This window comes from Simochromis diagramma, unplaced genomic scaffold, assembly GCF_900408965.1.
Source record: "Simochromis diagramma unplaced genomic scaffold, fSimDia1.1 OVJJ01000321.1, whole genome shotgun sequence".
NCBI lineage: Eukaryota > Metazoa > Chordata > Actinopteri > Cichliformes > Cichlidae > Simochromis > Simochromis diagramma.
This window is the reverse complement of record NW_024386772.1, coordinates 10,161,206-10,177,599: the sequence shown is the minus strand read 5'-3', so window position 1 is coordinate 10,177,599 and position 16,394 is coordinate 10,161,206. Positions and strand designations below refer to the sequence as shown.

At 36.3% G+C, this 16,394-nt stretch overlaps 1 protein-coding gene across 3 annotated transcripts; it reads left to right on the top strand.

The window, feature by feature from the left end:
- The first annotated feature begins 3,308 nt into the window (after positions 1-3,308).
- LOC120738670 (adhesion G protein-coupled receptor E1-like) lies at positions 3,309-13,579 on the top strand. Of its 3 annotated transcripts, XM_040040077.1 has the most exons (20): positions 3,309-3,363; positions 3,463-3,515; positions 6,835-6,918; positions 7,783-7,866; positions 8,157-8,297; positions 8,410-8,562; positions 8,678-8,806; positions 8,940-8,983; positions 9,084-9,188; positions 9,925-10,078; positions 10,189-10,311; positions 10,400-10,593; positions 10,677-10,841; positions 10,937-11,131; positions 11,279-11,496; positions 11,579-11,639; positions 11,765-11,856; positions 12,055-12,220; positions 12,296-12,367; positions 12,605-13,577. In XM_040040077.1, exons 3-20 carry the CDS (start codon positions 6,855-6,857, stop codon positions 12,644-12,646), a joined length of 2,202 nt encoding a protein of 733 aa, XP_039896011.1. In that variant the 5' UTR covers positions 3,309-3,363; positions 3,463-3,515; positions 6,835-6,854; the 3' UTR covers positions 12,647-13,577. The 3 variants fall into 3 exon arrangements, with proteins under 3 accessions (XP_039896011.1, XP_039896002.1, XP_039895992.1); XM_040040068.1 differs by lacking the exons at positions 3,309-3,363; positions 3,463-3,515 and having other exon boundaries at positions 5,927-6,918; positions 8,157-8,293; positions 8,406-8,562; positions 12,605-13,579; XM_040040058.1 differs by lacking the exons at positions 3,309-3,363; positions 3,463-3,515 and having other exon boundaries at positions 5,931-6,918.
- Positions 13,580-16,394: the final 2,815 nt, after the last annotated feature.

The following is a 16,394-nucleotide window of genomic DNA, read 5'->3' as shown; positions in this document are numbered from 1 at the left end:
GTTTCCCGATTTTAGGTTGGAATTAGAAAGTGATTCTTGATGTTTATGCCATAGTTGTAGTAAATAGTCAGTTTTACTCTCATGCACAGTTGACTGTATCTGATGAAGTGTTGATCTGACTTTCCTGCATTATAATTATAAATGCAAAAAAGCACTATCAAATATTACAAGACGTAGGCCGTGTGACTTCCAAGCGATTTAACCAAAACATGTTTATATGTTTTATATATTTATTTATCTTTGTTTTCTGTCATAAACATTCAGGGTCCAACAAGATTTCTTTCAAAGGAAAAGAAAAATATAAAAATAAAATGGATCTTTTGGTGGAGAAGAAGAAATATTGCCACTTCGAGAGTGTTTCAGATTCCTTTTTTAAAAACTTCTTATATCTTGAAAGTTTCTGTAGTCAGGTGAACTATGGAGTTTTAGACTCTTTAAGATAATGTTTATGTTTTCATGTTAAATTAGTCCTGTAAATGTAGTTCCATTCATTTACACTGCACACATTAGGGGCTGCTTAGCAGACCAGATGGCTGAGTTTTCTTTAACATCACCAGTTCATACAAGCAGTTCAGTTTCTTAGTAAACACCCAGGAGACAATCCACATCATTTAAAGTGTACACTGCATAAGTCCATCATGCAGTAGTCCCATTTTTGGTAGTCCAGGCAAGTTGATATGCTAAGAAATAATTTTAAAAAGTAAAATGCATATTTACTGGTGTTGGTTAAACAACACATCTCTTCCCCTTCCACGCTCAATGTTTAATGCCATCAGTTAGAGTGTTTTTGTTTTCTTTTGTACTTTTAGACTCATTTTTTTGTCTTGTTTAAGAGTCACCAAGAGTAAATTATGATATAAAAATAATTAGCTTTGAATTATCATATTTGAAATAACGTATTTCCCCATAACATATTATATAACACATACTGAAGCTGAGATTTATTTTATTTTGTAATTTGACATGAAGATTATATTATATTATATTATATTATATTATATTATATTTTTAATACAAATGTAAATTAGTACCAAATATCATTATTGGTTAGTACAGATGCTGAAAAAACATGTGACTCAACCGATCCATGCATTAGGTTTTCTTAACAGTAAGAGACATTGAGGTCTATCAGCTGGTTATGAAGCTGTGAAATTGTTAGTGAATATATGTTTCAGTCATATCCAGCAGTCAAAGGGGGACTCAAACGGGGGGCTCTGAAGTAAGGGTTCACAGGTTTATTTACAGCAAGTGAGTACAAAGATTCAGCACAATGACTTTCATGCAGTGAGCTCTGTGGCCAGGTCAAACATGGAAGACCACCGATTCCTTCTCTCCACATGACTATTTCTTCCCAATTTTCCACACCACAGTTTCTGCACAAAGAGAGATTGATGACTAAAGGGCACAGCAGGTAAGCACAAGAGTAACACTGTAAAACTTGAGGAGCCACACTTTGCAGACACAGACCAACAACTCAAGTGAAGGAATCCCTCCATCTTAAGTAGCAGCTGGTGATGGGTGAGAATAGACAGTTGAGTTAATTACCTTCAGGTGTGTGAAACCAGAGTGCTGGAGCTCAGGAACAGGTCTCCCCCCTGAAACACAAGGCAAAGGTCTCTCTCTCTCTCATACACACTCTCAACTCGAGGGCCTGCTGGTTTTGCAGTGGGCTCTGTTGTCAGATAAAGGCAGGTGCCACAGCCGGTATGTAGGCCTCTCATGTTCATGCTGTGGTTGGTTCGTGAGCCAGCCGCAGAGGAGTGCGAAGTTATAACATATAAAGAGCTGAAGTGAAACCAAGTGTTAAAAATAACAAAAATAAAGTGTCACTGCAGCCCAAAGGCAAGTTTAGTTTTGAGCACCTCTAAAAATAATTATATTAATAATAGTAATACTTATCCATTTTAGTAGTATTTTCTGACATTGTCTTCAAATGTTATATTTTCGATATGTTATATTATATAAATCAGTCACATAGATCATGTCCTCCAGCAACGTGCAGTCAACAACTTGGAGAATTGCACGGTACCGTCTCCTGTGGGTGACCCCTCACCCCTCTGCCCGATGGAAAAATGTACACAGACAAACACATCTGTAGCAGCATAAAACCCACTTTAGAGTCCCTTGGTGGAGTGCTGGAGAGTTCTCCCTCCAGGGGCTCCATTGTTCTGCTGGGGGACTTCAATGCCCATGTGGGAAACAACAATGAGACCTAAAAGGGCATGACTGGGAGGAATGGCATGTCTGATCTTAACCCAACTGGTGTTCTGTTATTGGACTTTCGTGCTAATCACAGCTTTTTCATGACGGACACCACGTTCCAGCATATGGACACCCAAAGTTGCAGATCAGTGATCAACTTTGTTATTATATCTTCAGCCGCCATACTGGACATTTGGGTGAAGAGAGGTGGACAAATATAATGTACCCAAACATATAGTGAGTGTACACTGCTGGCACAGATCATCTCTGGCAGAGATTCAGGAGCATTCAGAAAAAGGGTGAGGAAATAGCCCCTCCATTGCTGAATCTGCTGCAAAGAGCTGCAGCTGCAAGGCTCAATTCAATTCCAATTTATTACAGCGGCAAATGAAAACAACAGTTGCCTCAAGGCGGTTTATACCTTAATGTAAAGACCGTAATACAGTAAAACAAAGAAAACAGACAAAATTCCAACAGTCATATGACCCATTACGAGCAAGAGCTCTGGTGACAGTGGGAAGAAAAAACTCCCTTTTAACAGGAAGAAACTTCCAACAGAACCAGGCACGAGTACATGTGCCTTAGTCTCACTGTTCTTGTCACTTGTTTTACTTTGACAGGCACCTGTCATGTGTGCATCATGTTCAGTTTTGCTTCCCCTGTCTCTTCCCTGATTCCCTCTTGTGTATATATCATCTGTGTCTCCCTCCATCCAGTGTCGAGATCTCCCTCATTTCTCTGGCTGTGTCTACTGTCTGTTTGTATTTCCCAGTTTAGCTTCCCTGTTGTTTCCTAGTTTAATGTCTTCTGTGAATCCAGGAATAAGGCTTCATTTAGAGTTCAGTTCTGTCTCTGAGAGCTGTATTTTGGGTGCAATCCTGCCTGCCAAACACAGTTTCATGACAGGGGTGTATTCTGAAGTGATAGCAAATAAAATGCTGCTATACTGTTCATGTAAAAAAAAAAAAAGATACATAGTCTTGGAAAAATAGTAAAAAATAGAAGCAGGAAGCGATAAACACGGGGTCTTGTCACCACAGTGACACTTTATGATGGTAAGCATTGAACACCCCTGGTGACATGATGATATGGGCGGATAAGAATTTGACGCGACGAGAAAAGACAGCTAGCCAGAGAGAGAAAAAGACCTGGTCATTCTATGTAATGTTAAGATCTTGGCATTTTTAAATATATATATTTGTTTTACAATATTAGCCTAACTTGTAGCTATTTTTACATTTTCACTGATTTCATCCATAGAGATCTGCACACTGCTTCCAACATAACAGGCACGCGGATCCTGCTGATACTGGGTGAGTCACATCTATCATACATTTGCACAGGAGTAACAGGGGGAAAATATTTTATAAGAAGTTACATACAAACCTTTCATAGCTTTTTTCATGCTTTTCATATTAAATCTAATGTTGGATCACAATTTTCAAAATGTAATTTTTTTTTTGCAATTACTCAACTACAAGTGGACTGATGCCTTGTAATACAGTAATATACAGAAACTATATGCACAGATCTGCATGTTTGCATGTGCAGGAATTTATTTTATATATACTATAAATGAAAATAAAGATCACCTTCCACCATAACACCTTCTAAACCCTCTTTTTCCGCTTCCTTTCTCAACTGCTTCTCTCCATGTTCAAATATGGCAGTGGCTGAACTACGAGTCTCAATAAAGTATGCTTCATTTGTCTCCCTAAAAAAAAATAAACTGCTAAAACAGAGGGAAAAAAGATGCTAATGGGTATGTTTTAATCCTGTTCTCCCACATCTTGGTGAATATAATAACAAAATAATCATGTTCATTATGTATGTTAGTCAATGATTTTGTGTTTTATTTTGATAGTTTGTCTTCTGTGTCTTATAGCTACTTCCACTTCACCTGTCTTGTGGTCTTGAGTGTTTTGTGTCTTGCTACCTGTGTTTCCCATTTCCCTCATTATCCCTTAGTGTGTCTGTGTGTTCATAAATAGTGTTTTTCCCCCTCCGTCACAGTTTCTATCATGCTCACATTGTATTTCCGTGTGGCATTTCTTTTTCTGGGTTTGTGTTTATGGAGTTCTGGATTTTTATCCATAAACCCGTGTTTTATTTTTAGTGAGTCTTTCTTCATGTGTCTGCGTTTGGGTCCTCATTTTCCAAATCCTGACAGATCGTTTTGCTTCTGTCCAGAACGTAGGGTTAGTGGCTTGAAGCTAGGCTTAAGGACATGATGGATGATGACTTACCTCAAAAGGTTAACATGCAAAAAATAAAGTGAAAACATGAATTAATTCATTTAAGATGACATATTTCATTAACTGACTAACATAAAATATGTTTTTACTTTCTTTCTTTTTAAATGTTTTGTTTTACACATGGGAAGCTTTAGTTTATAAAAACAAAGTGGGATGAAGGCTTCACAGGAGAATGTGAGCATCTGCCTAACAAATCTGACACATGTATTCATTTCTGAGACAGGGGAAAATGGTGCTACAGGTGGTTAATGTGAGCACTTTTATTTTTGCTTCATAAAACATACTATTTACAGATACTCTTAGAAAAACCTTCTGATGAGCGGTGCTTTTTGTGTTTGCGTAACAAACTATTTATAAAATCATCTTTCCGTGTTAAAGAAATAATGTTTAAATGTTTTTATGCTTTGCTTCAATACTGATAATGTTCATATTTTCACTGTGCAGCTCAGCTTGATAAACATGAAACTGCAAGCCTTGTGATAAGGCCACAAGATCAGCACAAAAATACACATTTGCAGAAGCTGATAGGAGCTTCACCGCACCCACACAGCCGCAGAAGTTGACTCGCATTATTTTTGATATTCTTAGAAAATGACTTGCTGCACACACACATACACACGAACATGAAAAACAGGAACCGCTATCTATGCTTTAATTAAAGAAAACGCCTGCAGCTGGGTGCGAGTCTCTCTGTTGAGCTCTCACCTGTGCACGTTAAAAATTCTCTCCAAGTGTCTAAGTGTCGTTTCTTCACCTGAGTGTTTGATAATTGTTGATATCCTTGACATTCCGTTATAAAAGATAAGCATCAGTTCAAACCTATAGCTCAACTCACTTTGTTATCAGGGCTGTTTCTACAGCCTGTTGCATGTTGTCTCCATGTTGTCCCTTCAGGTCTCCCTTTTGTGAGTGCTACATTGTTTAATAGACTTTTTTTTGTCATGCTGACTGTTTTCCTGTGTATGGCTATTGCTTTTTTTAACTGATTTGAACTGAGGGTTTTACCCTGTCTCTATGTGTTCTGTGTTTTTGACCTCCTCCTGCAGTGATGGTGAATTACAACTTCGCCATAATAAAATTTACATAAATGAATAAATAGTGTTTTACCAACCAAACTTTGATTTTTAAATAATATCCAAGCATAATGGATTATTACTGCTATCATTTTGGTAACTTGGGAATCATTCAGTCTGATAGATGCAAATATATAAATGCTGTAATGGATTAAGAGCACTTGAACATGTTGTCCTACTCAAGGACCATTTAAACCTGCATACCAAGTTTGCAGCCGGTAAATAAGAAAATGTATGAGCTTTTGGTCATACATTGTCAGTATATATATACTAAATGTAATGTTAGCATATATCAACATGGTTCTACAAAACAAATTACATTCTTTCATAGCAAATACAGTTCAGTTCTTAGAGGAAATACAGTTCACCTCACACCACACTGGTGATTACTGATGGTACTGTTGGCTAAATCTGAACTTTCATTTTTTCTTTCTCTAGTACTAGTATCAAGTTTCTATTTGTTACGTCCCCACGACGAGGTCGAGGGGTATGAGTGTGGGGACCGGTAGCAAATGGGTCCAGAACCGAATGAAAGGAAACCAGACAGAGTGCTCAGTATATATTATTGCTTTATTACAAATAATCTTAACTTAAAGAGCCGGCAACACCGTTTTACCAATAATGCCAAAGAAACAAAGGAAGCAGTCACAGCAACAAAGGAAAAAACTACCAAACAAATAAGGGAAACACTCCTCATCACGGGGAGACACTTCCGGAGCCCACAAGCCCATCTACTCATGACTCAAAGGAGCCTGTCCAAAACCTAGGGTGAAAACGTGTAGAGCCACAGGCGGAAGAAAACCAACTCACTCACAGTTCATCCCCAGCTTCTATAGCCTCAGAGAGGTGATTGCTGACTGGGCCCAGGTGGTAAATGAGGCTAATCAAAAGCAGCTGTGTCCTGGGGAGAGAGAAGAGTGAGAGAGAGTCAGAGGGGTGGAGCAAGAGAGGAGGAGGCGGAGAGAGAAAACCACAGCCACACAAGGGCAATTTCAAGAGGAGGCCCTGCTAGGGCCCTAACCAGCCATTTTGATTTTTAAATGCATATCAAATTCATTTTGAAGCATATATTTGTGCAACTACATTGTTTCACATTATTTTTTTATAGATAAAAATTACAAGCCATGTAGAGAAATCTCAAATTCATACTGAAGCACATATTTGTACAAATTCATCCCTCAAATTTCTGTTTCCTTAACAAAGATATAAATGAATGTGAAAATTACAAATGGTGTGAAGAAATTACAGTCTGCAACAACACAAATGCAAGTTTCCACTGCCAATGTTCTCTGCTTGTTTTTCAGCTCTGTCTTTCTTCCTCATCATGGTGCTGTTGGTATCCCCAGGCTGCAATCCAGGATTCAGCATGAAGAAAAAACAATGCATGGGTATGAAAAACAAAACATCTGACACTTCTGTGTGCATTTTCATTTAAGAAATAAAAACATATAACATGTATAATCTGTTAAAATTATTTTTATGAAATATCAATAACAACTATGTATATCAAACTTTTTTGTAGCATCAAAATTCATTTTGAATTTAAAATCTATTTTAAATTCATATTGAAGCACATATTTATACAAATACATCCTTTTGCATTTCTGTGTCCTTAACAGTGAGTCTAACAGTGAGTTACAGTAAGTCAGCAAATAAATGATTAAGTATTGCTGCAGCTAGCAACCAAAAGTTTTACAAACTGACAACAGTTTTCTTTCATGGAAAACAATAAACTGTAAACACAATGACAGGTGTTTCAGTCTCCACCCCCTCCAAAAAAAGAAAAATATGTGGCATATTCCTGAGCATATTCAGCTGACTGGGTAACAATAAATTAGTTATTTGTTTCAAAGATTACACTAAATTTCTTTGTGTTTTTAAATGGCCAACTTTATACTGCACCCATCAGCTGTCAGTTAGGAGTTCAAAGTAAATGGACTGTGCAAACTCCCAGATGTAATAATGGTTTGTTTTTGTGCTCTGGCATGTAATGTTTTCTCACTCATAGGAAGCACAGTTCTCCAGACACCAATGTGCTGTTTATTTAGAATCATATTTAATGTGAGGAAATTAGGATAGAGAATGAGGGCCTTTGCTTCTTCTTCCCAGACCTTTTACTAATCATAAACTTTTTTTTGCAATTTATATGATAAACAAAATTCAGAATCAGAATAAAACATCAGAATAGATTAATGTTCAAAAGGTACTGAACCATAGTATACTAGGCTGACAGTTCTCTGCTTGTTTTTTAGCTCTGTCTTTCTTCCTCATCATGGTGCTGTCAGTATCAGCAGGCTGCCCTCAAGGATTTCTCACAAAGAAAAAAAACTGCATTGGTATGACAAACTTTACAAAACAAAACATCAGACACTTAATCAGTAATGGAAAATGTGCAAGTTGGGCAATGTGTGCATTTGTATTTAAAACAAAATTAAACATATAACATGTATAATCTCTGAAATTTATTTTAAATAAAAAACAACAAATATGTGTTTTAAACCTTTTCTATCAAAAGTTTGAGTTTTTGGATTTTCAAGCTATTTTTATTTTTAAATCTGTAACAAATTCATATTGAAGCACATATTTATGCAAATACATCTTTTCACGTTTCTGTGTCCTTACAAAGACATAGACGAATGTAAAGATGAAAAGCCATGTGGAGAAAATGCAATCTGCACAAACACAAATGGGAGCTACTACTGCCAATGTAAAGGTGGTTTCAGAAACCCAACAGGGGAGGTGAATTTTACAGTTGGTGCATGTAAAGGGTAAGTCATCTCAAATTTATGGTGATAACAACTCTGTGGTTGATTTGGAGAAAGTTTATGTCATACAGTCATAACTTATGTAAAGATTAAAGGTCTCTTCTTTTTTAAAAGATATCCAAGAATGTTCGGAAATCAAAGACATCTGTGGATCTAACGCCAAATGTGTGAATACTATCCCCTATTACTCGTGCACCTGTGATGATGGATTCATTTCTACTACTGGGAATAAAACCTTTCGTCATGGTCAAAATGCTACATGTGAAGGTAAAATGTTGCTCTCATTGGTGCTGCCATTTTAGAGTGAGCTCTTCTGTTTAAGGTGATGGCAGAGGATTTTTTTTCAGAGGTATTCTTACATGTCTTCTTCCTGCTGCTCTAGATATTAACGAATGTCAAAAAGGAAATCCCTGTGGTCAGAATGGATTATGTAACAACACACAAGGCAGTTATTACTGCATGTGCAACGCAGGGTTCACTAACTATGGCAACAAAACGGCACGCTGCACTGGTGAGAATACAATAAAAACTGAACTTTGCCAAAATCCATTTTAATCTGATTTTCTTCAAAGTAAATGCATGAACAGAACACTTCAAGAAAACTTTGGTCATCAGTAAAAACTTTTAATACTTTATTTCCTCAGAATTAAACTGTGATGTTTTCAAAGATATAAATGATGTGAAAGAGGTAACTCCACACAAGACACAGTTATATCACGAGTCAAAATATACTTGAAATGCGTATTATCTCATAGATTTATGTTATCATCCTCCAATCCCTCTTCTAGAGATTTCATATTGCAGATGGCTTAGTGAATTACATGGAAAAAACCTGTCAGGAACTCACAAACAACAAAAGACCGGTAGAGCTGAATGGAGAGGAGACTCTAAAGGTACAACTAAAGTAAACTGTAGTCTTTTTTTTTCTTTTGGAGGGGGGTGGAAGGGGGGGATATGGTGTTCAGATTTCTTGTAGACTGTTGATGTTGACCCCAGTATCAAAGTCTGCCTCAGTCTGACTCTTTCTTGTTTCACCCTGCAGTTACGATTATGTCCAGAAACATTTGGACAGTAACAGATTTCTAAGAAATATTGTTCTGTACTGCAATAGATTTTAAATGAAACACTTAAATGCAATTAATGCAATTAAAATGTGTGCTTTCAGCTGTAATTCAAGCTAAAGAAAGTATTACATTAACTCCTAAAGAATGATTGCATTGTTCACACATAATCACAAATATCTCTTTTTTTGTCTTAAATGCTGAGTGAAGAGCATTCACAATCTGGCCTTTTCATGTAGTCTTTGTGTTTTTTTTTTTCATTGTGCTAGGCTTGGATAATTAATTTGTAAATATGATATGCCAACCTACTAGAGAGTTTTCTTCACTTGCTGGATGTTAAGGTGTTCTTTTACTGGCTGAAAAGTTTTCAGCAATCATCCAACGCTGTTGTCTTCTGCTGCCTTTTTGTGTTGCTTAGCTCATCATTTCATTCTTTTGTTTTATTTATTTGAGATAGACTAAAGCCCCCTGTAACCCTGAATGTGTGTCTGCATGTCTGCCCGTGTGTAAATATTGCCTGACTTAAGTGTATTTTACTCCATCTTCCTCTCTTCTCCTGTGCCTGTAGAGATTCCTGAATATGACTGATGAGCTCTTGTCCAGTGCATTTCTTAATTATAAAAGGAAAGTTTCAGACTTTCTTGACTTGGTGGGAAATGCTCTGAGACTCATAGGACCCTTCACTAATTCTTCAAGGATTTATATCTCCTCAACTCAGACAGGTTAAATAGAAATTCGAAGAAAATAAATCAATTCACTTTTAGATGATTTTTTAATGATACAATTTTAGGAAACCAGCAATGCATGTTCAGAAAAGTCTGTCTGGTTTCAGAGCTGGACATGTTTGTACACAAGGGGCCTGTTATACCTAAAGGAAACATAACATTATCAACTAAGCATGCTAACTTGGACATCCAGATGGAGATAGCTACTGGAGATCCTGCCTATTACCCCGGTAATCATATGCCAACAAATACTATATTTCTAACCAATTTCATCAAATTATGAGCCCCTCTAATGATGCTCTCCTTTCATTCTTACAGGCTTTACAACAGTGTCCTTGATGAGCTATTCAAACCTGGAAAACTCTACAGATGGCTTCTTTAATGGAATGAAATCACAAAAGAACCAGAGCTTTAAGATAAACTCCAAAGTGGCGACTGTCACTGTCAGCAACAGAAATACAAGCCACCTCAAAACGCCAGTTAACCTAACTTTAAACCACCTAGAAGGACAGGTAGAGGTTATCTCTCATTTGTTGTTTCAGATTGTGGTGATCACTTTTGCCAAAAAAAAACCCCACATATATTTGTTTTATAGGCAAATCAAACATTCCACATCTGTGTGTTCTGGGATTCCTCGGTGAATGGAGGATCATGGTCTGATCGTGGTTGCGGTGTGGCAGAGTCAAACCTGGAATATACTTCCTGTTCCTGTAACCACCTGGGAACCTTTGCTATATTCACGGCTTACAATGAAATTAAGGTTTAAACTAATTAACTGCAACATTTAAACTTCAGACTATTTAGTAGTTAAACCTTTAATCCACTTTCATGTACTTTCATTTACTTTCCCAACAGGAGAAGTTTGAATTTCATCTGATCATATGGGTGTTCCTGTCCATTTCACTGATTTGCTTATTCATCTCCATCTTGACATTCTCAATGATCCGCTCTATTAAAAGTCCAAGAACCACCATCCACCTGCATCTCTGCATCAGCCTCTTCATTGCAAACCTTGCCTTTCTAGCGGGAATCTCTCATTTTGAGAACCAGGTAAATACTAACTGTGTTTGAAGCTCAGATGAATGCAGATCCAGAATTTTTTACTTAACTTGAATTGTGATGTAAAGGGACAAAATGAGGAAAAGAACAGAAGTTTAGTAAGTCTAGTTCGGCAATATCTCATCTCCTCCCCATTAGGATGGCTGCACAGTGGTGACAGGGATCCTGCATTTTTCCTATCTGGCAACATTTTTATGGATGTGTCTGGACAGTGTACAACTGTTCAGGATGATAATGCTTGTTTCGAACACCAACTTTAAAACCCTCCACATGATGGCAGCTGCCTATGGAGTTCCAGCTGTTATTGTTGCCATCTCTGCCTTAGCTAATTCCAGGGGACATGGCACTGAGAGATAGTAAGTTCCCTCTATTCCTAAAATTTTATCATCAATTTATCCTTGAATCTCTATTTATCTTAACTCTTAATGTGCATTTCAGCTGTTGGGTAACCCAGGGATTTATTTGGAATTACTTTGGCCCTGCATGTGTAATCATCATTGTAAGTAAAGTTGAAATCAATTTAGGGAAATGATTATAGAGTAAAATGATGTGTAAAAAAAAAAAAAAAAAGCTGATTTAAACATAAATGTTGCTTTTGTTGTTCATTTGTTTTTGCTTTTTCAGGTAAACATTTTCTTCTTTTTCATAACTGTATGGAAGTTAGCACAGAAGTTCTCAAGTGTAAACCCTGACCTGGATGACCTGCACAAAATAGAGTAAGTTACCCATAAGCTGCGCATAGAAATCACTATCATGATCCTGTTGAGTTTTGGTTGTGCTGTTTAGATTATTTCTTACGTTGCTTTAGAATTTTTTATCTAGGTTTTGGATTTTTGTTTTGGGATTGGTCCGTAGCCAACAAAGGCTGATTTTTCAATCGGTCATTCATTTTCTTGCATGCATGTTTTCTGCAGGGCATTCACCATTAGTGCAGTGGCTCAGCTATTTGTATTGGGCAACACCTGGATCTTTGGTTCTTTCCAGTTTCAGGAAAACCATACAGCCATGGCTTACCTCACCATCTTTGGCAGCCTGGAAGGAGTTACACTCTTTGCAGTGTATTGTCTGTTTTCCAGGCAGGTTAGTAATATTCATGCTTAACTAAATAAGAAGTTCTTGCCTGTCGGTAAAATTTCATTTATATCCTCATTTTAGGTGAGGGAAGAGTACAAACACGCCTTGACCAGAATGTGTGCTCCTCGGAAGAAGAGTGACAGAAAAGCTCGTGTAAGCAGTTATTTACAGAAATTGATGGCACAGATTAACATTTGATCGGCAGCGGTACTGCCGCAAACTATTCCTGAAGTTTAATTTTGAACACCTTCGAAATTTGACCATTTTGTTTGTTTGATAAGCTGTTCTGAAGGACATCAAGATGTGAAGTGAATAAGATCCTTTGGTTATAATGAAAGACATTTTTGATCATTTTTTGAATATGAATATTCTTCATTTTGTCATCATCAGGTTTCGAAGAGTGCCCAGGATACAAGAGAATGTCAACTTTGAGGAGCTAGAAAGTAATCACCTGCCAGATAAAAACTGCTGACATGTATATTTCAATTTTTGTACTGGACAAATATCTCTTAAGCAATCTTATAAAAATGGAGGGATGATGACTTTGTATACTTGCTGATATCTGTAGAATTCCCCTGGTCATTTCTGAAGCGGAAATTTCTGAAGATGTCAAAAGGGTTTTTGTACCAGGCTGTAAATATGCTTTTTAATGCTATAAAATTTGCCTTTTTAACATAGTCTATGCAGACTGACTCCCCTTTTGGAACCAACTTCTTGTGTCATCTAGAGAAACTGCAATAGTTGCAATTTCTGCTTTGACTTCATTTTCAAGCAGCCGAGGTTTACCCTAACCTCAGTCATATTTACCATCACCCTGTTGTTGGTTAAACTAATCATCTTTTTTTTTGCCTGAATTTATATTCAGTTAACTGTTGGTTCTGTAATGTTGTTGTGTTACCTACCACTAGTTGGGGCTCCCACTCCCTTCTCTGTACAGGGAAAATATAAAGGGTGCAGCACTTGAGAAGTTCTATGTATGCTTTCAGAGTAAATTGAATTATAACCACTCAGCAGAAACTACATGCAACATGCGGATGCTAGCCCACCAGAAAGGAAGGCTGATGGTGTTTGCAGATAAGACTACTAACAGTAACTTCACTCAGGACACACATCTGGCATCCTGTGTTTGAAATATTATGAACAGTGAAGGTTGAACAGGTTGAACAGGTTCATTTTTCTTTTGTGTAATACAGTTGCAAAGAGCATTTATAATGTACAAATTAAGAAATATGAATAATTAGGTATCCTTGTTTTGAATGAGAGCTTTTATGATTTGTTTATATTACATTTTGACACCAATATATAATTTATGTAATATCTATCTATATCTATAGATGCAAATATATAGACATGTATAATCTGCAACATGATTTTTTGAAATAACATTGAATAAATGAAATCTGTGTTTGCAACAAACTTTTTCTCTTCTGTGTTCAAGGTGATGGCTTAAGATTTTTTTCTCAGCTCTTCTTAAATGTCTTCTTTCTGCTCATCTAGACATTAACAAATTTCAAAAAGGAAATCTCTGTGTTCACAATGCATCATGTATCCACACACAAGGCAGTTATTACTGTTTCTGCAATGCTGGCTTCAGACTAAAATCTGGCTGATTTAACTTGTCTGGGAATCTGGAACAATAAGGAGGTGAGGGCTGAGTATGACATAATGCAGCAAAATGTTTATCGTCTCTAGGCATTGTTATATAACAATATAATTAGATTTGTAATATCTAGAAAACTACTATAGGGGTTGATTACATTAAATTGTAGAAGCTTAATTTTCAGACAGCTGCATGCGATCAGAAAGAAAAGCACGCACAAACCTGGAAGAGTTGGCCAGATTTGTAGTGAAACGGCTGGCAATGGACAGATGCAACGGTATTGATGATTACACCCTTGTTCAATAAAGAGGATTTATGTTGTATAACAAAACACAATAAAGACAGCTCATCAATTTGTTCATCTACACGGGGCATTTTGTAGAGGGTAGCAGGTGTGCCAGTTTGTCTTGAAACAACAAATGTAATCTCCACATTATGATGTTTTTCTCAAAATAGAATTATTACTTTAATCTCAAAACCCATCCATCCATCCATCCATTCTTTTCCACTTAATGATCAATAATATTTTTGTTCTTAATAATGCCCATTTCCACTGCAGAAATGGAACCATTTTGAGCCAGTGAGAATACAAAAAAACTGAACTGCCCTTGTGAATTATCTGAAATAAATCTCTCAGGAGCTCAGAGACAGTAAGAAATCAGTGGACCTGAATGAAGAGGACATTCTTTGTAGGATAGAGTCTGGTGACCCTATGGATGGATGTTGGAAAACTGTTCGTGTTGTGCTGGCTATTTCTTTCTGATTAATTTGTTATGACTCTAATTAATAAATTAATAAATAGACAAAGGGCATTAGTAAAGGTGACTGGGTAGAAAAATAGGAATAATTATAATAATGTTTTAATTTGTTCATTTATTTATTTGTTGAGTCACTTGAATTAAAGCTGAGTTTCATTAGCTTAGCTTTAACTTGTTGCATTCTCATCTATTGAAAAACAGAAATAAATTATTTAAAATTGTGTCATGGGCTAAATATTTTCTGACTTTAACTGTATTTCACTCCATCTCCTTCTCTTCTCCTGTGCCTGTAGAGATTACTGAATTTGACTGATGACCTCTTGCCCAGAGCAGTCCTCAATTCTAAAAGGAAAGTTTCACATGTTCTGGTCTTAGTGGGAAATGCTCTGAGATTCATAGGGCACTTAACTACCACTTCAGAGATTAATATATGTTCTACTCACAAACATTAAATAGAGGTAAATCAGTTGAATTTTTGACCATTCGTTAAGTAGAATTCAACCTTTAACTTATATTTTATACAGTATTAGCAAAGAAGCAACGCATGTTCAGAAAAGTCTGTCTGGTTTCAGAGGCGGACCTGCTTGTACATAAGGGGCCTGTTATATCCAAAGGAAGCACGGCTTTATCAACTAAGCATGCTAATTTGGACATCCAGATGGAGATAGCTGCTGGAGATCCTGCCTTTTGCTCTGGTAATCACATGCCAACATATACTGCATTTCTAACCAATCTTGTCAGATTGTAACCCACTCCAGTCACATTGTGATTTTATTGCTACAGGCTTTACAGCAGTGTCATTGATGAGCTACAGATACTTTCTTTGATGAGATGAAATCACAAAAGAAAAACAGCTTTGAGAAAAACTGCATATATAAGATTTTTTTAGGCCCAAAAAATGATGGTTTCTTCAAAAAGAATGTGGAACAAAAAAACTGTCAAACTTGATTGCTTGTGAAGAAATAATATAATTTTTAATTTGGTGCCAAGAACACATTGGCACAAAAAATTGTGAGACTAAAAACGTTATATAAATAAACATTATATATATAAAAACTATTACAGCAGTTCTTCCCTTCAGTGTCCTAACACTTACACTTACAGTGCTTTTAAAAGAATCCTTGCTGCAACACAGAGAATATACAATTTTCAAAACTTTTATTTCACATAGTGTGTGTTTGTGTCTGCGTGTGTTGCGTTTTACACATCATTCAAACTTTCTTGGTAACATGACTTTACACAAAGCTTGTTACATCAATTTCCTTTCAATTTCATTTCTGTTTATTTATTTTTCAAAAGAAGCTTGAAGAGATTAAACAGATAAAGCAGAGCTCCACACAGGATAACATAACAATGCTTTTTGTGGCATCCACAATTTTCTCCAGAAGCACCTTCTGACATGTCTTTAAATTAGTCAAAATTGTATTTTAATGTTTTTCTGTTTTACATTTTCAGAAGCTTTAAACTGAATACATATTCTCTGTAATATTTTAGGCCTTTGTGTATTGACATTTCCGACTTCATTCATTTTATTTTATCTGGAAAATAAAAACAGAGGAAGGATAAAGAGTTCTATTTTTCTTTAGTCGTTTAGCAGAAATAAAATAAATAATTCCGCTTCCATTCAATGACATTTTCCAAAGTCAAATAAAATAAAAGTCAAATAAAAAATTAAAAAAAATTAAAAAAAAAAAAAAAAAAAAAATGACAAAGGATGAACTGAAGCTCTGCCATCACGTAATGTCGCATACTGCTGTTTCTGATGTCATTTAAAAAAAAAAAAAAAAAAAAAAGACATTTTCCATCTTTCCCCTTATGTTTC

Bases quoted from the DNA above. Each gene is read 5' to 3' on its own strand.
- LOC120738670 (XM_040040068.1), top strand. From the start codon at position 6,813: ATGTTCTCTGCTTGTTTTTCAGCTCTGTCTTTCTTCCTCATCATGGTG. The intron at 8,807-8,939 runs GTGAGAATACAA...TTATTTCCTCAG, and splicing joins CAAAACGGCACGCTGCACTG to AATTAAACTGTGATGTTTTC. The intron at 10,594-10,676 runs GTAGAGGTTATC...TTTGTTTTATAG, and splicing joins TAAACCACCTAGAAGGACAG to GCAAATCAAACATTCCACAT.